Raw genomic sequence first — 26,733 nt, forward strand, 5'->3', positions numbered from 1 at the left:
GGACCAAAGTAACAAAGCCTACCATCAGTAACACACTACGCCGCCAGGGACTCAAATCCTGCAGTGCCAGACGTGTCCCCCTGCTTAAACCAGTACATGTCCAGGCCCGTCTGAAGTTTGCTAGAGTGCATTTGGATGATCCAGAAGAGGATTGGGAGAATGTCATATGGTCAGATGAAACCAAAATAGAACTTTTTGGTAAAAACTCAACTCGTCGTGTTTGGAGGACAAAGAATGCTGAGTTGCATCCAAAGAACACCATACCTACTGTGAAGCATGGGGGTGTAAACATCATGCTTTGGGGCTGTTTTTCTGCAAAGGGACCAGGACGACTGATCTGTGTAAAGGAAAGAATGAATGGGGCCATGTATCGTGAGATTTTGAGTGAAAACCTCCTTCTATCAGCAAGGGCATTGAAGATGAAACGTGGCTGGGTCTTTCAGCATGACAATGATCCCAAACACACCGCCCGGGCAACGAAGGAGTGGCTTCGTAAGAAGCATTTCAAGGTCCTGGAGTGGCCTAGCCAGTCTCCAGATCTCAACCCCATAGAAAATCTTTGGAGGGAGTTGCAAGTCCGTGTTGCCCAGCGACAGCCCCAAAACATCACTGCTCTAGAGGAGATCTGCATGGAGGAATGGGCCAAAATACCAGCAACAGTGTGTGAAATCCTTGTGAAGACTTACAGAAAACGTTTGACCTGTGTCATTGCCAACAAAGGGTATATAACAAAGTATTGAGAAACTTTTGTTATTGACCAAATACTTATTTTCCACCATAATTTGCAAATAAATTCATAAAAAATCCTACAATGTGATTTTCAGGATTTTTTTTTCTCATTTTGTCTGTCATAGTTGACGTGTACCTATGATGAAAATTACAGGCCTGTCTCATCTTTTTAAGTGGGAGAACTTGCACAATTGGTGGCTGACTAAATACTTTTTTGTGTGTGTGTGTTATATATATATATATATATATATATATATATATATATTTGCGAGAAGAAAAAAATAAAACATATGGGGGATTGGAAGTGTTGCAGACAATTACATTGATGGAAGTTACAATCTATCTGCAATATTAAAGCTGATCTACACCCTAAAAAAATTAAAAGAGACACCATTTTCTCTCTACACAGTGATCATACTACTTCAGAACATCTCAATGTAGTCCTCAAAGAAAGCTACAGAAGGGCAATGACGAAAGCAGTACACAATAGAATAATATGTTTGTTTTTTCCTCTACCTGTACATGATTCACTGTGTCTTCACACAACTCTTTCATCGTATTAAACATCATCCAACCGCCGCAACTTAAAACAACCTCCACCTTAAAAAACAAGCACGCTAAAAAACAATCCCATCCAAGCACAAAAGGCCCTTTCATATTATATGATAATCATAAAGACAGGTATTTCCTTTGTGTTTCTCTCTTCTTCTCTCAGACAGCAGCAGTGATGGTTCACATTAAAGAGTGTGTTTCTGCGTCGGTGGGTCTCGGCCAGGCACACACACACACACACACACACACACACACACACACACACACACACACAGACACACTCCAAACGGAAAGGATGCACTACTTAGTAGATATTGAGGAAACAAACTGGACAGGTACGATTGATCCCACTGTTTTATAGTATGGGGGATTATCAAAGGATTCTTTTACGGTAATTATGCACGAAGGTCGACAACAGGCTTTCATGTTGCTGCAGTGAATGGCAGCAGGGTGTGCTGTCACAGAGTGTGTGTAGTAAAGAGAGAGAGGAGGCTTGCCATAGCTACACACACACACACACACACACACACACACACACACACACACACACACACTAACACACACACACACACACAAACACACACACTTATGAGGAAGCCACCATCCCCTGGCGCCTTTCAAACACACCAAATCGGCAGCCAGCAAACTCTGAATGTTTCTTCAAGAACACAACCACCTCCCTTTGGTCATTCCAATCTCGGAGCGACAACGGTCAAGATGAGAGACTGCAAGATTGTATGGCAGAGGGATTCCAAGTGGAAATTCCCAATCAGAGCACCTCTCTTCTGCGGGACGTTATCGATCAGGTCCCGTCCGCTAGCAAAGGAGATGAGCAATGGGGTAATGGGAGGCGGCACAACACAGCAGAATGGGAGGTCATTGATTGACCTCTAAGTGGTGATGACACATGATACCCCCCTCCCGACCCAGTGTGATCACTTCTCCTCTCTAACCCATAGCTCTCTTCTCCTCCTTATCTCCTACCATTCTTTTCCTAACCACTACCAATACAAACTTCTGCCCTTTTATTTTCCTACTATATCGATGGTACCCTCCACAAACTCACTGTGTTGGGTATGTGCTGTATATCTTCAGGTTATTCTCTTGTAATGAAGCCACCATTCTAAATCACCAGAACATCCTTATCTAAAGTCTCCCAGAGACATGATGCATGTAGTGAATGTATGTCATGTTAGTCACACAAATGGTAGTAGCAGCAGCCAATTAGATGAAAGGAGGGAATGGATTTAGTTTTAGAGCATGGCTGCATCCCAAATGGCACCCTATTCCCTATTTAGTGCACTACTTTTGATCAGAGCCCGGGTCAAAAGTAATGCACTATATAGGGAATATGGTGATATTTGGGAGGAAGCCCTAAATTGAGTTTGGGTACCAGGCAGTAGGATTGGATGTTTGGTTCAGATTAGTTTCGGGCAGGAAATAGGTCACATTGTGGAAACACTACCACATGCCAATTGAATAGGGGCAAATTCAATAGGTTACCATTTTATGTGTTTGTGTGAAATAGAGGAATTCTGAAAGTTTATTTCTCTAGAGTGTGTATGTTTCAGCAAAAGTGAACATTTCTATTGCTGTGTGTGTGTGTGTGTGTGTGTGTGTGTGTGTGTATAGTCTTGAAATGCTGATGTGTGTGTGTTATCGCTGAGTGTGGGGAAGTGTATAGCTATATCTCCTGCTCTGACATAGCGGTGTGTGAGACTCACCAGTAGTGGAGGAGATGTTGACGTCTATGCTGATCTCAGGTATGCCCCCTCCCTTCAGCGCAGCCACACAGGTGTAGGTGCCAAAGTCAGTGAACTTCAGGTCGATGATGTCCAGGTTAGTGGTGCCTGGGGAAATGTCAGGGTCCGTCTGGGTGATCACCATTCGCTCAGAGCTCCGCATGGCGCGCCCGTTCTTCAGCCAACCAAATGTCAGCTCCTCGGGGGGCGTGGCCTCCACCTGGAAGGAGTGGATAGTTGAGTATGCGTGTGAAAAGGGGATGGTGTGTGTGTGTTCATACCTGGCAGGAGATCTTGACCTCGCGGCCAATTTGGATGTTGTCGTCGTTGTGGTAGGGGTCAGGGGTGATCCAGAAACGCCCCTTCTTCAGCGCTGTGGAGAGAACATACAGACAGACACACCAAACATTTTGAGAAGTGCAATCCATGTGTGTGTTTAAGTGGCAGCCACAGGAGTGATTGCGCATTGCCCTTTATTTGGCACTGTAGACAGAAGATACACTTAAAGGTGTTTTTCTGCTATTTGCAGAACAATAATGGAGAAAATGGTTCTGTCCAATTGTTTAGAAGGGAAATGTGTATGTATGCTTTTCCCCAACCTCTTGAGACAACAAACACAACAGTTGAGAGGTTAGAGGCAGCATGGGGTCAGCAACAGTGCAAAACTTTTTTAAAGGGTTCAGTAAATGCTTCGGAAATTGATTTTGAATGGGATGTCAAATTGTAGAGTAGCAAACTGCTGGCTGATCAGATTGAAATACAGTATGTTTGTCTGAGATTCACTTCATCCAGTCACAGTCTGTCTGAGATGTGATTCATCCAATCACACAAGTGTTGCATTCATTGATTGGAGAGGAAGTCATTACACGTACAAACACACACACACACACACACACACAACTACACACACACAGAAAGCAGAACATTTGAGAAATATCAATGGAAAGATACTTATTGCTAATCCAGTTTAGTTTTCAAACACCGTCATCAAACCCAGCTCTTCAGAGCGAAAAGAAGAGCGGGCTGATTTCATTATAATCTATGTTGCATTGTTTCCCAACGCTGCTGCTGTACAATTCATCTCGTCTGCACACACAAAGAAATGACGGCGCTACAGAAATATTTTCATCTAGCAATTCCCTGGCGACATTATCATATTCAGTTTGGCGAAAAATGAAAATAAGAACAAAACCTGCATGTCAGATTTAAACACAGGAAATGGAATGTGCAAAACATTGCAATGCTGGAGCCAAGCAGAGGGAAGAAGGAGGGGGGTAAGTGTGTGTGTCAGAGCTGTGTGTAAGTTGACTATGCAAACAATTTGGAATTTTAATGTTTCTTACAAAAATAAGTAGTGATGCAGTCAGTCTCTCCTCAACTCTTAGCCAAGAGACACTGGCATGCATAGTATTTATATTAGCCCTCTGATTACAATGAAGGGCAAGACGTGCCACTCTGTTCTGGGCCAGCTGCAGCTAAACTAGGTCTTTCCTTGCAGCACTTGACCACACGACTGGACAATAATCAAGATAAGGCAAAACTAGATCCTGTAGGACTTGCTTTTTGGAGTGTGGTGTCAAAAAAAGCAGAACATCTCTTTATTACAGACAGACCTCTCCCCATCTTTACAACCATTAAATATAGATGTTTTGACCATGACAGTTTACAATCTAAGGTAACACCAAGTAATTTAGTCTCTTCAACTTGTTCAACAGCCACACCATTCATTACCAGATTCAGCTGAGGTCTAGAACTTAGGAAATTATTTGTACCAAATACAATGCTCTTAGTATTAGAGACATTCAGGACCCGTTTATTACTGGCCACCCATTCCAAAACAGACTGCAACTCTTTGTTAAGGGTTACAGTGACTTAATTAGCTGTGGTTGCTGATGCGTATATGGTTGAATCATCAGCATACATTGACACACATACTTTGTTTAATGCCAGTGGCAGGTCATAGGTAAAAATAGAAAACAGTAGAGGGCCTAGAGAGCTGCCCTGCGGTACACCACACTTTGCATGTTTGACTTTAGAGAAGAAGCTTCCATTAAAGAAAAACCTCTGAGTTCTATTAGATAGATAGCTCTGAATCTACAATATAGCAGAGGTTGGTTCATGTCAGGGTAGGTTCCTGCAAGGCTTAGATCACTGTTAATTTATCTTCACACATTTGGTTTTGTGACATACTGTACTTTTCTCTCCGAAGCAGCTTTAGGACTGTAACTGTAACAAGTATATAAATAATTTTGAAGTGGTGCTGAATCACAATATAGTGTAGGTGTTCGACTAAAGTGTATGCGTTCGACTATAGTGTAGGCGAACACTCTTTCGATATTATAGATAATATTGTTCAAGATTAGTTGCGTATGTAATTACATGTCTGTTGATATTGAAAAAGTGGTGCTGAATCACGATATATCCATGGATTGACAGTGACCTTCACAATTCAAATATCAGGTATTAACGAAAAGCCACATCACCGCTCTGTCTGTACGCTCTCAATAGAACAGCCTAGTATGTCATCATGTTTGAAAAGCAATTTTCCTGAGAGGTAATATAATACAGTACAGTAATACTATTGGACGTATTTACACAATGGTGGAAGCAGTATACAACCACTTGAACCAGTGTACATGGAGTACAGATTGGTTCCAACCATATAAATAGTAAATATAATCACATAGAGGTACTGTATGGGGAATCAGTGAATGAAATGGTTTAGAGTGGTTACTACCAGTGTACCTTAACAGTGTGAAAGGCTATTTTGTGTTGCCTCTGTGTACAGCATTCCATTAACACTAGTACACAGACTGTATCCTAGGGGATGGACTACTATAATCCATTCAGATCCCAATTAGTGTGCGTGTTGTTGTGTGTGTGTGTGTGTGTGTGTGTGTGTGTGTGTTTGCGTGCATGTGTGTCACAAAGGTGTCAGTGTACAAACATTGGATTAAGACAGTTGTCACGATTCAGACAGACGACCAGAGGACCACAATTGCGTCACACCAGAAAGTTTATTAAACTTAAGGGAAAAGGGAAGTAGGGAGTGAATGAAGGCTCCAGGGGTAACAGGGATCCCGTCCAATGCGCTGGGTCTGTGCCCCCCCCAGTGGCAGCGATGCGTCCTATGAAGCCGGTGGTGGGTGGTCCAGAAGTCCTGGGGGGGGGGAGACACAGACACAACAGGGCGGAATGAAACCAGGCAGCAGTACAGTTCAAGGGAAATCCAAAAACGTAGTAGCAAGGCAGAAGGCTGGTCAGAGTTACCGGGATTGAAGAGTAGTCAGGAGTCGTAATGGCAGAAGCAGGTCTGGATCTCCTGAGGCAGAAGAGTATCCAAAAAACAGGCAGGTCCGGGGTCACAAAACCAGGGTGAGCCAGAAGCGCGAGCAAACAGGTTCCGGGTGTGAGCTTTGCAGACGATCTGACACCGGAGAGCTGAAAGACAGGGCCTTAAATACTGGGAGAGGTTAGTGGGTAATGCAGCGCAGCTGGCAGAGTAATTAGAGCCGAGCAGAGCAGGGACAGGTGGAGCTAGTTAGGCTGAGTAGAGAGAGGGAGGTGAGCAGAGTGGAAGATAGTGGAAACAAATTAAGGTGGTAACCCGGTGGAGTGAGAGGGCTCATGACAGAACCCCCCAAGGGACGGCCCCAGAAGTCCCAAGAGCAACACCACGCCGGGCGGGAGGAGGGGAGCCGGAGGAGGGCTAGAACTCCTCCGAACGGTCCGAGTGAACGTCCTCATCCTCGGAGGAAGCCGGAGGGCCGTGGTCGGGGAGATGGGACAGGTCCCGAGACAGGATCAGGCACAGGACAGGAAGCCGAGCGGGCCGGACGGTTAGGGACCCCTCTGGGGCGGCCCCTACGGATTGCAGGTTGATCAGGATGCCGTTGGTGGAAAGCGGTGATGAGAGTCCTATCCACAATCCGACTAGCTGGCACCCAGGTCCTTTCCTCAGGTCCATAGCCCTCCCAGTCAATGAGGTACTGGAGACCCCTACCCCTCCGTCTGGACCGAAGCAGGCGGCGGACGGTGTAAACCAGACCACCATCGACGAGCCGTGGAGGAGGAGGACCAGGCGCAGCAGGGACCAGCGGACTCTCATGGATGGGCTTAATCTTAGACACATGGAAAGTGGGGTGCACCCTCAGGGAATTAGGCAGTTGGAGCCGGACAGCAGTTGGGCTAATCACTCTTATGATAGGGAATGGGCCAATGAACCGAGGTGCCAGCTTCTGCGACTCCACCCTGAGTGGCAGGTTCTTCGATGACAACCACACCCTTTGACCAACATGGTAGGTGGGAGCAGGAATTCTCCGACGGTTGGCCCCGGTAGTGTAGCTGGCAACGGACCTGGAGGAGTGTGGCTCGGGCTTGTGACCAGGTGCGGCGACATCGACGGGCAAAAGCAAGTGCAGATGGGCAAGTAACCTCCTCCTCCTGGCTGGCAAATAGAGGAGGCTGGTATCCATAAACACATTGGAAAGGGGACATACCGATGGCAGAGCAGGTCAGAGAATTGTGTGCGTACTCCACCCATGTCAATTGCTGCGACCAGGAGTGGGGTTGCGTGAAGTCATGCATCGCAGTGCCTTCTCGAGCTCCTGATTAGCCCGCTCTGACTGCCCATTGGATTGGGGATGGAATCCGGAAGTCAGACTGACTGTGGCTCCCAGCAGGTGACAGAACTCCTTCCAAAAAGCGGAGGAGAATTGTGGACCACGGTCAGAAACAACATCCCTTGGCAGTCCGTGGATCCGGAAGACGTGTTCCAGGACCACCTGGGCGGTCTCCTTGGCGGTTGGGAGCTTGGGGAGGGGAATGAAGTGTGCCATCTTGCTGAAACGGTCAACGATGGTGAGAATGACGGTCATGCCACTTGAAGGGGGCAGCCCCGTGACAAAGTCAAGGGCGATGTGAGACCAGGGACGTCTGGGCACAGGCAGGGGCTGCAGCAATCCGGCTGGGGGGCTGGCAGGACGACTTGTGTTGGTTGCAGATGGGGCAGGCTTGGACGAATTCCCCGTACATCCTTCCTCAGAGAGGGCCACCAGAACCTCTGGGCGAGCAGGTTGTAAGTGCGGGGTGGAGCCAGGGTGACAAGCTAGGCGGGAGTCATGTCCCCACTGAATGACCTGGGACCTCAGGTCTTCGGGGACAAAAAGGCGGTCAGCTGGGCAAGTGCTGGGACCTGGCTGGTTACGGAGAGCCTCCAGCACCTGTTCCTCAACAGCCCAGGTCAGAGCTGCAACGATGCAGGGACTTGGCAGAATCGACACAGGGTCCTTGGAGGGGTGTCATCCTTCTGGAATTGACGGGAGAGGGCGTCTGGCTTGGTGTTGCGTGATCCAGGCCGGTATGACAGAGTGAAATTAAACCTGGTGAAGAACAGGGCCCAGCGGGACTGCCTGGGAGTTCAACCGTTTGGGCGCGTCGGATGTACTCCAAGTTCTTATGATCGGTCCAAACGAGAAATGGAATGGTGGACCCCTCCAGCCAGTGACGCCACTCCTCCAAGGCAAGCTTCACAGCCAGCAGCTCACGGTTCCCTATGTCGTAATTGCACTCAGAGGGGGACAACCGACGTGAGAAAAAGGCACAGGGATGGAGCTTCCTATCCTCCGCAGCCCACTGAGAAATCACAGCACCAACTCCCACATCCGAGGCGTCCACCTCCACAATGAATTGCCGGTCCACATCAGGCATCTGGAGGATGGGAGCGGAGGTGAACCTCACCTTGAGGGTACTGAAGGCTTTGTCGGCTGCTGGGGTCCAGGTGAAGGGTTGCTTGGTGCTGGTTAGAGCAGTGAGAGGGGCAGCAACGGTACTGTAGTTCCGGATAAACTTCCTATAGAAGTTAGCAAACCCCAGAAACTGTTGCAGCTTCTTTCTGTTCTCCGGAACTGGCCATGAAGTGACTGCTGATACTTTGGCAGGATCCATTTGGATACTTCCTTCTGCCACTATGTACCCCAGGAAGGCCACTGTCTTGACGTGAAACTCACATTTCTCTGCCTTGGCGTAGAGGGAATTCTCCAGAAGACGATGAAGGACTTGCTGGACATGGCGGGTGTGTTCAGACAGGTTTCTGGAGTAAATTAAGATGTCATCCAGGTAAACGAAGACAAACTTGTTTAACATGTCCCGCAGTACATCATTCACTAGAGCCTGGAACACAGCAGGAGCATTGGTGAGGCCAAAAGGCATAACCAGATACTCGTAGTGGCCTGTTGGTGTATTGAATGCGGTTTTCCATTCATCTCCCTCCCGGATCCGCACTAGGTGGTAAGCGTTTCTGAGATCCAACTTGGTAAAAACAGTGGCTCCCTGGAGCAACTCAAAAGCAGAGGTGAGCAGAGGCAGAGGGTAACGGTTTTTCACTGTGATGTCGTTGAGTCCCCTGTAGTCGATGCAGGGCCGAAGAGATCCGTCCTTCTTCCCCACAAAGAAGAAGCCAGCACCAGCAGGAGATGAAGATGAACGGATTAATCCTGCGGACAGAGAGCCATTGATGTAGTCCTCCATGGACTTTCTTTCAGGAGCAGACAACGAATAAAGACGACCCCTTGGAGGAGCTGTTCCAGGGAGGAGGTCGATGGCACAGTCGTACGGTCGGTGAGGGGGCAGAGATGTGGCTCTTGCTTTGTTAAACACCTCTCTGAGACCATGGTAGCATTCTGGGACATTGGAGAGGTCAGGAGCGGAGTTAGTAGGTACTGGCCGAGGGGTAGTGCGGCAGCAAGCAGGCAGGTTCGGTGGCAGTCCTCTCCCCACTCCCTGATCACCCCGGTCACCCAGTCGAGCTGAGGGTTGTGCCGGCGGAGCCATGGGTAACCCAGGATGAGGGGTTGGCCTGGAGAGGGGAGCAGGTGAAACTGGATAGTTTCTTGATGGTTTCCGGACAGACCCATCGAGACCGGGGCCGTGACATGAGTGACCGATCCGAGTAAGTGTCCGTCCAGTGCCCGGGCAGGAATAGGAGGTGTCAAACGGAGGTTCTCCAGTCCCAGTTGGCGTGCCAGCTTGATGTCCATTATGTTGGCTTCGGCGCCAGAATCCACCAGAGCAGCCAGGGTGTGAGTTGAGTCAGAGAGGCGGAGGTGAACTTGCAGCAGGGGTTTGCGGTCGGAGGACTGGATGGTCATTGAACTCAACCGGACTCCCCTACGCCCGGTGAGCTTCGGCCCTTTAAAGGGCAGGTTACCACACGATGTCCATCACCTCCACAATAGAGGCAGAGGTTTGAGGTGAGCGGCGCTGGCGCTCTGCAGGAGTGAGGGAGGCTCGCCCAATCTCCATAGGCTCAGACTGATCAAGCTGACCTGGGTGAGTGGCAGTAGATGACAGGAGCCCAGTCGGATCTCTCCGAATGCCGGTAGTAGGTGGACCTTGGCGCCCCCTCTCACGACGACGGGTCTGTATCCTTCTGTCGATCCTGACAGTCAGTGCGATGGCTTCATCAAGAGTGGAAGGCAGTTCATGGGAGACCAACTGCGTCCCTTGATATAGTCAGCCAAACTATGGAAGAACGCGTCCACCAACGATGGTGTGTTCCAAGAACTTCGTCTAGCCAGGGTTCGGAAGTCGATGGAATGGTCTGCGACTGTACGTCTGCCTTGTCGAATACTGAACAGTTCACGAGACGCCTCTGCGGTGGGTGAATCCAGGTCAAACACCTTCAGCATCTCCTCAGCAAACAGGTCGAAGGTTGCACATGCGGGGGTTTGACGTTCGAACTCTGCTGTTCCCCAGAGTCGAGCTCGGCCCGTCAGGTGAGTGATGGCATACCCAACTTTAGCCCCCTCCGTGGCGAAGGTCCTTGGCTGCAAGGAGAACTGAAGTCGGCAGCTAGTCAGGAATGGCCGGACCTGGGTTGAATCGCCGTTGAACCGCTCGGGGTTTCCAATCTTGGGTTCCGGAGCAGCGGCTGCAATGACCGGGGCAGGTAACTCGGGGGGCTGGGCTGGTGGGCAGACTGGCTGGGGTAAGGTTGGTGAGGAGTTGAATGATCATGGCGAGTTGTTGTTGCTGCTGCTGGAACTGCTGCTCATGCTCATCGGTTTCCATGTCGGGGAAAGTGTGCGCTGAGTCCATAAGGGTCAGATCGTACTGTCACGATTCAGACAGACGACCAGAGGACCACAATTGCGTCACACCAGAAAGTTTATTAAACTTAAGGGAAAAGGGAAGTAGGGAGTGAATGAAGGCTCCAGGGGTAACAGGGATCCCGTCCAATGCGCTGGGTCTGTGCCCCCCAGTGGCAGCGATCGTCCTATGAAGCCGGTGGTGGGTGGTCCAGAAGTCCTGGGGGGAGACACAGACACAACAGGGCGGAATGAAACCAGGCAGCAGTACAGTTCAAGGGAAATCCAAAAACGTAGTAGCAAGGCAGAAGGCTGGTCAGAGTTACCGGGATTGAAGAGTAGTCAGGAGTCGTAATGGCAGAAGCAGGTCTGGATCTCCTGAGGCAGAAGAGTATCCAAAAACAGGCAGGTCCGGGGTCACAAAACCAGGGTGAGCCAGAAGCGCGAGCAAACAGGTTCCGGGTGTGAGCTTTGCAGACGATCTGACACCGGAGAGCTGAAAGACAGGGCCTTAAATACTGGGAGAGGTTAGTGGGTAATGCAGCGCAGCTGGCAGAGTAATTAGAGCCGAGCAGAGCAGGGACAGGTGGAGCTAGTTAGGCTGAGTAGAGAGAGGGAGGTGAGCAGAGTGGAAGATAGTGGAAACAAATTAAGGTGGTAACCCGGTGGAGTGAGAGGGCTCATGACAACAGTAACAATCCACTCTACCTTAGTTAACTGTCTAGTGTGAATACTCTGACACTGTCAGGTCAAGTTCAACACAGTGCGGACTGCCTAGCCTCCTGAAAACATACTGTCCACCAAACCACCAACCCTTCCACCCAAACTCTACACACATTCCTCAAGCAAGGAGACAGGAGACACAGGCAAGCAAGCATGCACGCACGTACACACACACCTCTATACAACAACAACAACAACAACAACAATCATTACAAAGGCCCAGTGAATCTTTAACGTGGGCCCTGCTCGGAAACAGAACTTTTCCATTTACTGTTGGAGGTAACCGAGGCTGACCTCAGTTGTCAGTTGAACGGTTTTTCCTCCAACACATTGGTGCAGCTGGCTTCCGGGTTAAGCGGGCAGGTGTTAAGGAGCGCGGTTAGGCGGGTCATGTTTCGGAGGACGCATGACTCGACCTTCACCTCCCGAGCCCGTTGGAGAGACAAGATCGAAATTGGGGAGAAGAAGATATATATATCTGGGACATTTAAATTAGTATGATATGTTACGTTATGTATGGTATGTATTAATTTGTGGATGTCCATCATCCATTTCGTATGATATGTTGCGAATTACAATTCGTATGATATGGTACGAATTTGCAATACGTATGGTATGTTACGAATTACAATTTGTTGGGTAACATTAGCTAGGCTAAGGGTTAGGGGTTAGGGTTAAGAGTTAGGTTAAAGGGTTAAGGTTAGGGTTAGGGTTAGCTAACATGCTAAGTAGTTGCAAAGTAGCTAAAAAGTAGGAAGTAGTTGCAAAGTGGCTTCCGGTTGAGTGACGTAGAAAGAAGTCGCACGAGGTCTATACTCCGACAACCTTTTGTAAATAATCTTCATTTTCACCTAAATTCATACTTCTCATGACCACAAACATTATTTTTATTAACCAGTAAAAGAGTGTACCTAAGTTAGCATGAGCAAACCAGTCACACGCTTTGGAAAATCGACACTCCACCAAATCAACTTCAGCTAAAATGGCTACCATCCCACCTTCATTGAAGGCTTCAATAGCCTCTCCGGGCGATACGGCTAACACGATAACACTGGAGATCCTTGTCAGAGAGCTGGCGAAATCACGTGAAAGTTTGGCAGCAGAATTCATCGAACTGCTGAATAACTCACTGGCGGCTGCTCTGGCTCCAATTCAGGCAACCGTGGAAACCATCCATGGTTCTGTGACATCTCACACTACCACACTGGCCGAAGTTGAGGCTGGGCTGTCGGGCCACAGCGACCAACTCACTACGTTGGAAACCAGGCTTGACGATGTGGCTGCCGCCAACAAGTCGCTGCAACTACAAGTGGATGATTTTATTTCATGTTCAAAACTCAAAAATATCAGTGTGATTGGACTGCCAGAGGATTCTGAGACAGGATCTCCAACCCTGTCCATGGTGGAGCTGTTCAAGAAGGTTTTGGGTGCTGAGGCTTTTCCCAATCTTCCTGAACTCGATAGAGCCCACCGCAGCCTTGCACCGAAAAGGAGCTCGTCCTTCGGTGGGCAAGGGAACACGGCGACGTCACTTTCCAATACCACAAGATCAAGTTCTACCAGGATTTCACTTCTAGCCTGGCGAAGAAATAGGCCGCATTCAACGACATCAAGTCCACTCTGTACAAGAAGGGAATCTGCTTTGGGCTGATTTATCCTGCCCGTCTCCGTGTCAACTTTAACGGTGAGGTCAATTTTTTCGAAACTCCTGAAGAAGCTGAGTTCTTCTACCGACAGCGCATAGATTGAATGCCTGGATTGGGATGATTTCTCAACTGTCTGTATTATGTGAGTAACGTTAGTCCTAGTGACTGTGTGGACACTAGGCTACAAACATCTATGGCTATCTATCGATCCGTTTCTCGTGAAATAATCCTATGCTAAAGCTTGCTTGCTACAGTAGGTATGTTTGAGGCAGCACATAACTAGTTTGTGTTGTTGACAATGACATACTATGCTGTCTCACTGCTGTTTAAACTTTCATTTGATCTTGTTTAGTTTCTTAACCGAAGACAATCACTGTTAAAAGCGCAGCATTTTGATTTATTTATTTTTACTAAGGCTTTGAACTTGCTGCTCCACTTATGGCAATCTATAGCCCACATGGTAGTTTGGCCGCCTTTAGGTCATTTCGGATACTAATGTTACTCGCTAGTTAGACACTGATCCTGTCTACCGATATTTGTGTATATACAGTACCAGTCAAAAGTTTGGACACACCTACTCATTCCAGGGTTTTTCTTTATTTTTACTATTTTCTACATTGTAGAATAATAGTGAAGACATCAAAACTATGAAAAAACACATATGGAATCATGTAGTAACCAAAAAAGTGTTAAACAAATCAAAACATATATTATATTTGAGATTCTTCATATAGCCACCCTTTGCCTTGATGACAGCTTTGCACACTCTTGGCATTCTCTCAACCAGCTTCATGAGGTAGTCACCTGGAATGCATTTCAATTAACAGGTGTACCTTGTTAAACGTTAATTTGTGGAATTTCTTTACTTCTTAATGCGTTTGAGCCAATCAGTTGTGTTGTGACAAGGTAGGGGGAGTATGCAGAAGATAACCCTATTTGGTAAAAGACCATGTCCCTATTATGTCAAGAACAGCTCAAATAAGCAAAGATAAATGACAGTCCATCATTACTTTAAGACATAAAGGTCAGTCAATATGGAAAATGTCAAGAATTTTGAAAGTTTCTTCAAGTGCAGTCGCAAAAACCATCAAGCCCTATGATGAAACTGGCTCTCATGAGGACTGCCACAGGAGAGGATAAGTTCATTAGAGTTACCAGCCTCAGAATTTGCAGCCCAAATAAGTTCAAGTAATAGACACATCTCAACATCAACTGTTCAGAGGGGACTGTGTGAATCAGGCCTTCATGGTTGAATTACTGCAAAGAAACCACTACTAAAGGACACCAATAAGAAGAAGAGACCTGCTTGGGCCAAGAAACACGAGCAATGGACAAATTTGAGTGTCTTTGTGGGTGAACGGATTATCTCTGCATGTGTATTTCCCACCGTAAAGCATGGAGGAGGAGGTGTTATGTTGTGGGGGTGTTTTGCTGGTGACACTGTCTGTGATTTATTTAGAATTCAAGGCACACTTAACCAGCATGGCTACCACAGCATTCTGCAGCGATACGCCATCCCATCTGGTTTGGGTTGCTGAAGGTTAAGCTGAATGCCAAGAGAATAAATACTGATATCGCATTTCTTCAAGAAATGCACCTACGTGTTAACGACCATACTAGATTGCGTAAAGCATGGATTGGACAGGTTTTTCATTCTAATACGCCATCCCATCTGGTTTGGGTTAAGTGGGACTATCATTTGTTTTTCAACAGGACAATGACCCAACACACCTCCAGGCTGTGTAAGGGCTATTTGACCAAGAAGGAGAGTGAAGGAGTGCTGCATCAGATGACCTGGCCTCCACAATCCCCTGACCTCAACCCAATTGAGATGATTTGGGATGAGTCGGACCGCAGAGTGAAGGAAAAGCAGCCAACAAGTGCCTCAGCATATGTGGGAACTCCTTCAAGACTGTTGGAAAAGCATTCCAGGTGAAGCTGAATGCCAAGAGAATGCCAAGAGTGTGCAAAGCTGTCATCAAGGCAAAGGGTGGCTATTTGAAGAATCTCAAATATAAAATATTTTTTTGTTTACTACATGATTCCATATGTGTTATTTCATAGTTTTGATGTCTTCACTATTATTCTACATAGTAAAAAATAAAGAAAAAGCCTTGAATGAGTTGGTGTGTCCAAACGTCTGACTGGTAGTGTATACATTTTTCATTGGAGGTGTGCTTGATGTATACCGTTTTTTTTAAATTGTCTTTTTTATTCTTTTTTTATGGACATTCTGAACCACTGTGGTTTATGTTGGCCTTAATTGGTGATGTTGGTCACTGATGGTTGTAAGGTTCTGTATTTATTTTCTTAGTCATCCTTGTGTTCTTGAACGTAGCCCTGTCTTTCATTTTTGTTCATTGATTTCCCCTGTGTTAGTTACTCACCTGGTCTCATCAGCTCCTTATTTAGTTCAGTTTATTCTGTTTGTGCCTTGTGAGGTATTGTTCGTTTTGACTCTACTAAGCCTTTTCCTAGCTCATTTGTGAGAACCAGTTATAGCCTTCAGTCCTAGTTTTGATTCACCTGCCTGTTTGCCTACCTGTGTATGACCATTGCCTGCCTGTGACCACGATTCCTGCCTTCTGCGAAGGCGAAATAAACACCTGCCGTGCTCTGCGCGTGAATCTACTCTTCCAATTTTACTTAATTGTTGAACTAGCTGAAGAGTTTAGACCCATGGTTCGTTTGCTTAATTGTACATATCCAAAATGCTAGTTATCCATTTGTAACAATTTACCAAGACAGGGGCTGACCCTTTTCATAGCCTACTGGTTAATTTAAAATGTTTCTCATTACTCAGCCCTGTGGCGACACCTAGTGGACTACATTCATATTATGGCCATTGAAATGCCACCAATCGCTGTTAACATTTTGCAATAACTGAAGCTGAAGGTTAAACTCTTTGTTTAAAGTGTGACCGAAACCCAGATTGTGCACTTGCCTACTGCCATATTTTTTAAACTTTATTTCAAGGGCGTATGTAACTTCTTCCCTAGGTCGGTTTGACCTCACCGCACATGTTTTGGGTAATCAACGGATGATGAGTAAGAGAGAATTCCTGCTGCTTGTCTCGTTCATAAAGACGAGTTTAGGATTATTATTTTTGTTTTATTTTTGTGTATGTTGGGGGGTTGGTATGTTGACATTATCCGTAGATTCTTGTGCTCTGTTTCTGTTTAGAGTTTTTTTTTTTTAATGTTTTTTTCAAGCTGCTCCTCTCTCAATCTCTCTTTTCCTCTTTCTTTTTAATTTGACTTATCCTCTTATAAGGATTCATGTCTAGTTCAACAACAAGTCAGGATGGTATTTTGGGGCTTCCAGTCAGACTGGGGCAAATTAAGCGCTCCAGAGTATTTTCACATCTGAAGAGCCTGAATACTGATATCGCATTTCTTCAAGAAACGCACCTACGTGTTAACGACCATACCAGATTGCGTAAAGCATGGGTTGGACAGGTGTTTAATTCTAATTTTAACGGCAAAGCCAGGGGAACAGAAATAGTGATTCACAAACAAGTACAGTTTTCACCCTCACAGATAATTTCAGATCCTGGAGGATGTTATACAATAGGTAGTGGCACCCTCTTATAGACCCCTGTAGTACTTGCAAATGTTTACGCCCCTAACTGGGATGACACTAGATTTATTACATCTCTTTTAGCCTCTCTCCCTAATCTTCTGTGGCTTTAATTCAACCAACATAGATGTATTTATTATAACAAATAAAAATGATGACACCTCCCCCTCTCTTTTTTGGGAGACTTGCAAAGCTGTATTACGGGGAAAGATAATTTCTTACAATGCTCATTATGTCAAACAAAGACAACTGAAACGTCAAGAACTGGTGGACTCAATCCTGGCAATAGACCGCCAATATTCAACTTCACCATCCCTTGAATTATACGCAGAGAAGCTGAAACTTCAAACTCAATTTAATCTGCTTTCCGCTGATAAAGCAGAGTTTCTGTTGCAACAAACAAAGGGGACATACTACGAATATGGTGACAAGGCCAGCTGCCTTTTGGCACACCAACTTAAATGCCAGTCAGCATCTCATCTCATCTCTCAGGTATATGACTCTTCCCGTAATCTTACACGTGATCCCGTAATATGAATTCAACTTTTGTGTGATTTTATTCTAACCTCTACAAATTCAAACCCCCATCAGATAATACGGCTATGGACAACTTTTTAGATAACTTGGATGTTCCATCCATTGATATGGACATGAGTAAAGTTCTGGATAACCCTCTGCATCTAGATGAGATAACAAAGGGTGTAAAGTCAATGCAAAGTGGCAAGGCCCAAGGCCTGATGGCTTCCCTGTCGATTTATATAAAATTCTCAGATCAACTCGCCACACTACTATTAGATATGTTCACCGACTCGTTAGCACAGGGCTCTCTCCCCCCGACGCTAACTCAAGCCTCCATCTCACTTATACTCCAGAAAGATAAAGATCCGGTGGAATGTGGTGGATATCGGCTCATTTCACTTTTGAACGCTTATGTTAAACTATTATCTAAGGTTATAGCATGCTGGTTGTAACCCTGCCTTCAGGATGTCATATCTGATGGTCAAACAGGCTTCATCAAAGGGCGCAACTGTTTTCCAGACCCCGAAATTGTTGTTTCTCTTGATGAGGAGGTTTTCGACCGGGTGGAGTGGTTTTGGTACCAATTTCATCTCATGGATACGTCTGCTCTATTCTGCTCCTACAGCTAGGGTACACATCAACTCTCAACATTCTAAATACTTCCCCCTATCCAGAGGGACCCGTCAAGGGTGTCCTATGTCTCCGCTCCTTTTTGCACTTGCGATAACATTTTTATTCACTTTGAGAGGTTGTACTGATAACTTTTTCTTGAGATGGCAGCCTTTAATTTCCTTTTTTGAACAGTTGGCTGCTATTGATCAGGAGTAAGAATTGTGGCCAATATGAGAGGGTGTGAGAGGGTATGTTATGATCTTTTTTATTAATTTTGGGGTATGTATATGTGTGTATGTATGTGTACATATATGCATATATAAGTATATGTATATATTATTATTTCCAATTGTATGTTTTAATTAATTCTATTTTTGTATGTATGCTGCTTTTGTTGTTAAGGGGAGGGATGTGTTTCAATAAGTATAGTGGGATAAAAGGAGGTATCTGTTCAATTTGTAATTTGTATTTCTTTATATGTCCAATAAAAATATTGTCTATGAGACCAGGCTGGAGGAGAGGAGAGAGCCTGAATACAAAAACAAACAGGACACACTTACTGCATGTAGCCCTTTCCTGCAGTCAAATGACCAAATCGCCCTCTAGTGGCCTAATGGTTGGAACGTTATTAGTGTAAAACGGTTTTGTTATATTTCAGTCTTCTGTGATGTATATAAAGTGTCATATTGGGATACAACTCAAAAATGAATACATTTCAACTCTATATCTGACATAATACAGGTGTCTTCTTTTTTATAAGCCTATAACCATGTGTGTAAGGTGTATACTTTTGTTTCAAAGTAGATTTGTTTAAGACTACCAAGAAACACTCTGTGTGACCCTGATTTAGCCCACTGCAGTAGTTAAAAGCATTTGAGTACCGTGAGCACCGAGGCACAAAATGAAAGTTAATGTGCACAAACACACATTCACCATGCATTATTAATGATATGGCCTTTGGAAGTTGGTTTTCTCTTCACCGCTCTGAACATTTCTGTCATAGAACCAGGGACCTGGTTGTACGTGAGAGGAAAAAATAATAAATAAATACTGTATCCAGTAAGACTTTCCTTTTAAAGCTCTTTACTCGAAGCTGTGCTCTACAGAAATATTTTCTACTCAATGGAAGGAACCGTTTAAACACTTATAACACCACTATGCCACGCATCTTTTTATTCTTCTATGATCTAAAGAGGTTACACTTATTACATTGTAGCTAGGGCACTGATGAATAGGATATTTTCTAGTTACCTGGATTTTATTTACCTCTATGAATATGAATCATGACGCAACTCCAGCATGTTTTGTTGAGCCAAAGTGCATGTACCTGTAGAGAGAGTGTAATATTCTCCTTGGCTTTAAGACATTAGTTGTGTGTGTGTGTGTGTGTGTGTGTGTGTGTGTGTGTGTGTGTGTGTGTGTGTATGTAAAGTGTGTGTAATACAGTAGCTGTGGTGAATAATAATGGGTGGCCTGTAACATGAATAGGTAGATAATGACACAAAGAGAGAAGTCTCTTTTGGGGTTTGGTCCATAGAGGACTCTAGTCACACGGCTGGATTACAATACCCCCTCATGGGAGCTGCTTAGCTAATGGGGGGCCACATGCCCCTGATGCGGTCACAATGACACAATTACAGGCACATACACACACACACACACACACACACAAATTCACACACACAGACAGACAGACAGACACACACACACACACTATCCCCGACCCCTCCTCTTTTAAGACTGGCTGACAAGATGGCACTGACACCTGTATCTCTCTAACCCCCAGTCTCTCTAACCTCCAGTCTCTCTCTAACCCCCAGTCTCTCTCCCTCTTTCAGTCTGTCTATCTCTCCTTTGGCACCACACGGTGGCCTCCATCCACCATTCATCTCTCCCACTGGTAATCAGCAGGTCTAGCTTAGCGGTCCTCTAAGGGCCAGATGGCTCTCTCTCCTCTACTTTACCTACCTCCTCTCTGGGACATTAGTCAAGGGTAAAGATATACAGGGGCCCCAGACCCCCGCAAACACACACACACACACACACACACACACACACACACGTTCAACCCCAGACCCCGACCACACACACACCCCTCTCTGATTATCATCACACTATGCCTCCACACGTTAACGCTCACACACACACTGACGCATGCCAATGTTTGGACGTGGCGAGTGACAGGCCGTTGTGCTGTATATTACCTTGTGGTTGACCTCTACTGAACTTGACATGTTCAGTCACAGGCCAGCAGGACGCACACACACACACACACGCACACACACAAACAACCGCACACACACACACACTGACAAATAGCCACAGTCCTGACAGCCGCTGCCCAACTCTCCAGTCTGTCTGCCAGGCCCATTCACCCAGACCATTACATTTGCCATTTATAAATGGAAATGTATGCAGCTCCGGACCAGAATGTATTCCAGAGCAAATTTGAGTCATTCACATATTGATTTACATGCTAACAGCCAGGTTGTTCCAAATCACATCATGAGGGGTTTGTTTTTCCCTAACAATTCCCAACAACAGCCTAAATAACATCAGCAGACAGGCTCACTATGAAACCCATTACAGCTTTTCTCTGTTATTAATAACACAGAATCCCCTCACAGAGAGTGTAGAGCCTGTGTGTGTTGTGGAGGGGTTGCCTGTGTGTGTTCGCTGACTGAAATGGCTGATGTCTCATTTGGAGTCATCTGGAAGGAAGGAAGTCCTGGAGGAATTGTCAGGAGAGACGACGAGACAACAACAGAACAGCAGAACATTGTTTGATTCTGAATGTTTGATACCTCCAACACCACTAATTTCTCCACATCACACACCCGCAAAGCACACTGTTTTAAGAACGCACAGGGAGGAAACGTAGGTACAGTACTAGGAAACGAAGGTACATTACTATGAAACGTAGGTATGGTACTAGGAAACGTAGGTACAGTAATAGGAAACGTAGGTAGAGTACTAGGAAACGTAGGTACAGTACTAGGAAACGTAGGTACAGTACTAGAAAACGTAGTTAGAGTACTAGGAAACATAGGTAGGTACTAGGAAACATAGGTACAGTACTAGGAAACATAGGTACAGTACTAGAAAACTTAGATACAGTACTAGGAAACGTAGGTACAATATTAGGAAACGTAGGTACAGTACTAGGTGTGTAAATGGTGGTGGTGGGGGAAAAAGAAATGAACGCAAGCCAATTGTCTCTAAGACGTTCCTTTCACTGTATGCTGTCGCTTCACGTTTGATACACCCGTGTAGTGAACAATTCACAGACAGACAGACATAGTTACACACACCCAGCACACACATACACGCAAGCACACAAACACTAAAACAAACCTTGCAGCGAACACATTCTCTAACAAATTGACTTAGTGTTGACAGAGGCAGAGAATATCTCTCATTGTCCAGGTCATCGTGTCACTAAAGTATCCTTTTGTTGCCAAACATTGGGCTCCGGTCAGCTGAGCGGAAATGGAGGTAAACTAGACTCCATGCGGACCTGTCATCTTTCCACTCCCTCCTCTCTACATTCTCATCCTCCGTTTCTGCTGCTAAAGCGACTTTCTACCACTCTAAATGTCAAGCCTCTGCCTCTAACCCTAGGAAGCTCTTTGCCACCTTCTCCTCCCTGCTGAATCCTCCTCCTCCTCCCCCTCCCTCCTCCCTCTCTGTGGATGACTTCATCAACCATTTTGAAAAGAAGGTTGACGACATCCGATGCTCATTTATTAAGTCAAATGACACCGCTGGTCCTGCTCACACTGCCCTACCTTATGCTTTGACTTCTTTCTCCCCTCTCTCTCCAGATGAAATCTTGCGACTTGTGACGGCCGGCCACCCAACAACCTGCCCGCTTGACCCTATCCCCTCCTCTCTTCTCCAGACCATTTCCGGAGACCTTCTCCCTTACCTCACCTCGCTCATCAACTCATCCTTGTCCGCTGGCTATGTCCCTTCCATCTTCAAGAAAGCGAGAGTTGCACCCCTCCTCAAAAAACCTACACTCGATCCCTCCGATGTCAACAACTACAGACCAGTATCCCTTCTTTCTTTTCTCTCCAAAACTCTTGAGCGTGCTGTCTATAGCCAACTCTCCTGCTATCTCTCTCAGAATGACCTTCTTGATCCTAACCAGTCAGGTTTCAAGACTGGTCATTCAACTGAGACTGCTCTTCTCTGTGTCATGGAGGCTCTCCGCACTGCTAAAGCTAACTCTCTCTCCTCTGCTCTCATCCTTCTAGACCTATCCGCTGCCTTTGATACTGTGAACCATCAGATCCTCCACTCCACCCTCTCCGAGTTGGGCATCTACGGCACGGCTCACTCTTGGATTGCGTCCTACCTGACAGGTCGCTCCTACCAGGTGGCGTGGCGAGAATCTGTCTCTGCACCACGTGCTCTCACCACTGGTGTCCCCCAGGGCTCAGTTCTAGGCCCTCTCCTATTCTCTCTATACACCAAGTCACTTGGCTCTGTCATGTCCTCACATGGTCTCTCCTATCATTGCTACGCACACGACACACAATTAATCTTCTCCTTTCCCACTTCTGATAACCAGGTGGCGAATCGCATCTCTGCATGTCTGGCAGACATATCAGTGTGGATGTCGGATCACCACCTCAAGCTGAACCTCGGCAAGACGGAGCTGCTCTTCCTCCCGGGGAAGGACTTCCCGCTCCATGATCTCGCCATCACGGTTGACAACTCCGTTGTGTCCTCCTCCCAGAGTTGGCGTGACCCTGGACAACACCCTGTCGTTCTCCGCTAACATCAAAGCGGTGACCCGATCCTGTAGGTTCATGCTCTACAACATTCGCAGAGTACGACCCTACCTTACACAGGAAGCGGCACAAGTCCTAATCCAGGCACTTGTCATCTCCTGTCTGGATTACTGCAACTCGCTGTTGGCTGGGCTCCCTGCCTGTGCCATTAAACCCCTACAACTCATCCAGAACGCTGCAGCCCGTCTGGTTTTCAACCTTCCCAAGTTCTCTCATGTCACCCCGCTCCTCCGCACACTCCACTGGCTTCCAGTTGAAGCTTGCATCTGCTATAAGACCATGGTGCTTGCCTACGGAGCTGTGAGGGGAACGGCACCTCCTTACCTTCAGGCTCTGATCAGTCCCTACACCCAAACGAGGGCATTGCGTTCTTCCACCTCTGGCCTGCTGGCCCCCCTACCTCTGCGGAAGCACAGTTCCCGCTCAGCCCAGTCAAAACTGTTTGCTGGAACAAGCTCCCTAACGACGCCAGGACAGCGGAGTCACTGACCACCTTCCGGAGACACTTGAAACCCTACCTCTTTAAGGAATACCTGGGATAGTATAAAATTTATATTTCTTTCTGTAGCAGGGGCAAGCCAAACACACACACACACATACACACACACAACACTGTAGGAGGGGGCGAGCCAAATGGCGAGCCAGCCTGACTGGTGGGACAGCATGGGCAGAAACGCCACCATCTGCTGATGACAGATCTGTGGAAAACACAGACAGTCCCTTTGGCAACACCCGCATGAGAGGGCTTCTCAAGGACTAGGGGTGTGATCAACAAAAAGACACACAAACATGTGTACACACATATACATACTTTAAACATACAGTAACACACATACCATGTAATATCTGTTCACATACACACACACACACACACACATATGCACACACACAAAAATATGCATGCTCATACACACACACGTGCACGCGCACACACCCACACCACCACTATCCTAACCAGCTGTCATATTCAGCATGTCCAAATGAACTGTGCTAAGTGCTTGTCCTACTTCACTGAGTTCATCCCAGTTTCTCCGGCAACACAGTCTTCCACTCAACTCACCACAAAACTCGAGACTCACACAATATAAATGAAACATTGAAATATCTCATCCTACTATACGGCCAGAAAACCAATGAGTCCTCTAAAGGCAAGTCTATAATTTTTGGCTGCTCCATGTGTCAATTACCTTGAGGGAAAGAGCCTTGGACACTAAATCCTTAACCCATTGGCTAATCCCAAAGGCAAGTCTACAATTATTTGCTTCTTCATGTGTCAATTACCTTGAGGGGAAGAGACTTGGACACTAAGTCCTCATCCCAGTTGATTGTCAAACAGCCTGCAGTGCCTTCAGCTTGACTGCCATGGCTTAATGACTCTAATTGGCCGTTAATAAGTATCTTTAATGAGTGGTTTCACATGCATTCCCATGCTATTGGCGTTACCCTACCGTCTACTGCACAGAAGTCATAACACTGTATGGAATATGTTGATATACTCTATGTGTCTCCAACTATAGCGCCATGTGTTGTAGGATCATGCAGGCAATACAGCTTTCCTAATGCAACATCCATAATGAGATATGTCAATTGTAGTAAAATGATGCTTACATACTGTAGTAACTCTGTAGTAGCGAAATAAAGTAGTAACCATATTCATAACCATTCCTGTCACTTGAATGTTGAAAATTGGATTAGCTCATAAAGAAATAGCCCATGAGTAGCCTAAGCGGGACTAGAATCTCTGACCTTGCGTCTGTCAGTCCATTACATACTGTAAGTAATTATACCTAGAGGTCTGAACCTCTTGACAAGGCTGACAGTGCTGTTCTAAGGATTCTACAATATGCGTATTGTATACTCCACCTACAACAAACACCCACTCCTGCTCCCCTCTCCCTCTCACCTCTGACCACTATTGTGGTAGACTTCTTGGCTGGGTTGCCCACGTTGTTACTGGCCACACAGCTGTAGACCCCAGCCTCGTCTGAGGTGATGGCTGGTAGGGTGAGTGTTCCACCCTTCACCACGCTCTTCTCAGGCAGGCTGTCAGAGCTGCTGACCCAGCTCAGCGTTGGGTTGGGCTCCCCACCCGTAGTGATACACACGAGGGACACCGTCTGGCCAGGGTTCACCACGATGGGATCCTCCACCAGCAGCTTGATGGAGGGAGACGCTGGAGAGGAAGAAGAAGAGGATGGAGGTTTTATGTTTTCTTATCAACTTTATGGTGCATGTCTTGTTGGTGAGTTTGAAGACTAACTTGTCTTGTTGGTGCATTTGAAGACTAACCTGTCTTGTTGGTACATTTGAAGACTAACCTGTCTTGTTGGTACATTTGAAGACTAACCTGTCTTGTTGGTGCGTTTGAAAACGAGGTTATGGTACTAACCTGTTTTGTTGGTGAGTTTGAAGACGAACCTGTCTTGTTGGTGAGTTTGAAGACGAACCTGTCTTGTTGGTGCATTTGAAGATTAACCTGTCTTGTTGGTGCGTTTGAAAACAATGTTATGGTACTAACCTGTTTTGTTGGTGAGTTTGAAGACTAACCTGTCTTGTTGGTGAGTTTGAAGACAATGTTACTAACCCGTTTTGTTGGTGAGTTTGAAGACTAACCTGTCTTGTTGGTGAGTTTGAAGACGATGTTTCGGTCGGAAATGCCACAGACATTCCTAACAGAAGCGATGCAGCTGTAGTTGGCGTAGTCCTGAGGACGAAGGTTCTTCAGCTTCAAGATTTTCGTCTCCCCCTGCAGCTCAGATACACAACCACAACAACACTAGTGTGCAAATGTGTGCGAATAGAATTAACACAATAATAAACACACTTCATTAAGTATTTCCACTTCATTCAAGGCTTGCAAAATACTGGAAACTTTCCCAAAGTTCACAGAGGTTTTCAGAATATGTTGAAATGTTGAAACCCAATGCCATTCACATTTATTGTAAATCATGAAACAAGGAAGAAATCTGCACGTTTTCAAATATAACACAGAGTTCATGAAGTTCACTGTAAAACAAGTCATCATAACACATCAAAGCTTTTCTTTATTTAATCTGGTGCCAAACCACTGTGCAAATCACACCATGGATCACACAACGTGGTCGACATGCTACACCACTCCACATCGGACAGCAGGGATCTTTTAGTTTCAATGTGTGTATCTCTTTGGTTGACTCCTCCACCACCACCACACAGTAGCCTGACAGACAGAGAAAGTGACTCCAGGGTCATTCCATCTCATTTCAGCAAGCCATGGCACCCACCATCTCAGATTGTTCTGAAATAATTTCTGTAGTTAGAAACAGGTTAGCATTCCTACAACAATTTTTTGTTGAAATGTAATTTGATCTCTGAGAAGTTAAGCTAATTGATTGCACCCAAATTGGCCAATTTAATCTATAGGATTCATATAATATTCAATAAATATAGTACCTAAAATCAGATTTGGACTAAACTTTTTTTCTAACTATAGCTAGGTTTCCATCCAATTGGTGACAGATTTTCATGTGAATATTCTAAAATTTGCATTAAGAAAATAAACAACATGACCAAAAGTATGTGGACACCTGTTCGTCGAACATCTCATTCCAAAATCATGGGCATTAATGTGGAGTTGGTCCCCCCTTTGCTGCTATAACAGCCTCCACTCTTCTGGGAAGACTTTCCACTAGATGTTGGAACATTGCAACAAGAGCATTAGTGAGGACACTAATGTTGGGCCAAAGGTGTTCAATGGGGTTGAGGT

At 46.0% G+C, this 26,733-nt stretch overlaps 1 protein-coding gene across 5 annotated transcripts in view; it reads right to left on the reverse strand.

The window, feature by feature from the left end:
• The window catches only part of LOC121552926 (MAM domain-containing glycosylphosphatidylinositol anchor protein 2-like), a 408,550-nt gene that overhangs the window by 151,904 nt on the left and 229,913 nt on the right, over window positions 1–26,733 (reverse strand). For 2 of the 5 annotated variants that reach the window (XM_045211335.1, XM_045211338.1), the window contains exons 5-8: window positions 25,602–25,740; window positions 24,892–25,161; window positions 3,305–3,396; window positions 3,006–3,243 (exon numbers count right to left, since the gene is read on the reverse strand). In XM_045211335.1, the coding sequence (XP_045067270.1) occupies window positions 3,006–3,243; window positions 3,305–3,396; window positions 24,892–25,161; window positions 25,602–25,740 (739 nt within the window). The remainder of the gene's footprint in view (window positions 1–3,005; window positions 3,244–3,304; window positions 3,397–24,891; window positions 25,162–25,601; window positions 25,741–26,733) is intronic. The other 3 variants (XM_045211339.1, XM_045211337.1, XM_045211336.1) reach the window with 2 other exon arrangements.

The sequence above is a fragment of the Coregonus clupeaformis genome, chromosome 36 (genome assembly GCF_020615455.1).
Source record: "Coregonus clupeaformis isolate EN_2021a chromosome 36, ASM2061545v1, whole genome shotgun sequence".
Lineage (NCBI taxonomy): Eukaryota > Metazoa > Chordata > Actinopteri > Salmoniformes > Salmonidae > Coregonus > Coregonus clupeaformis.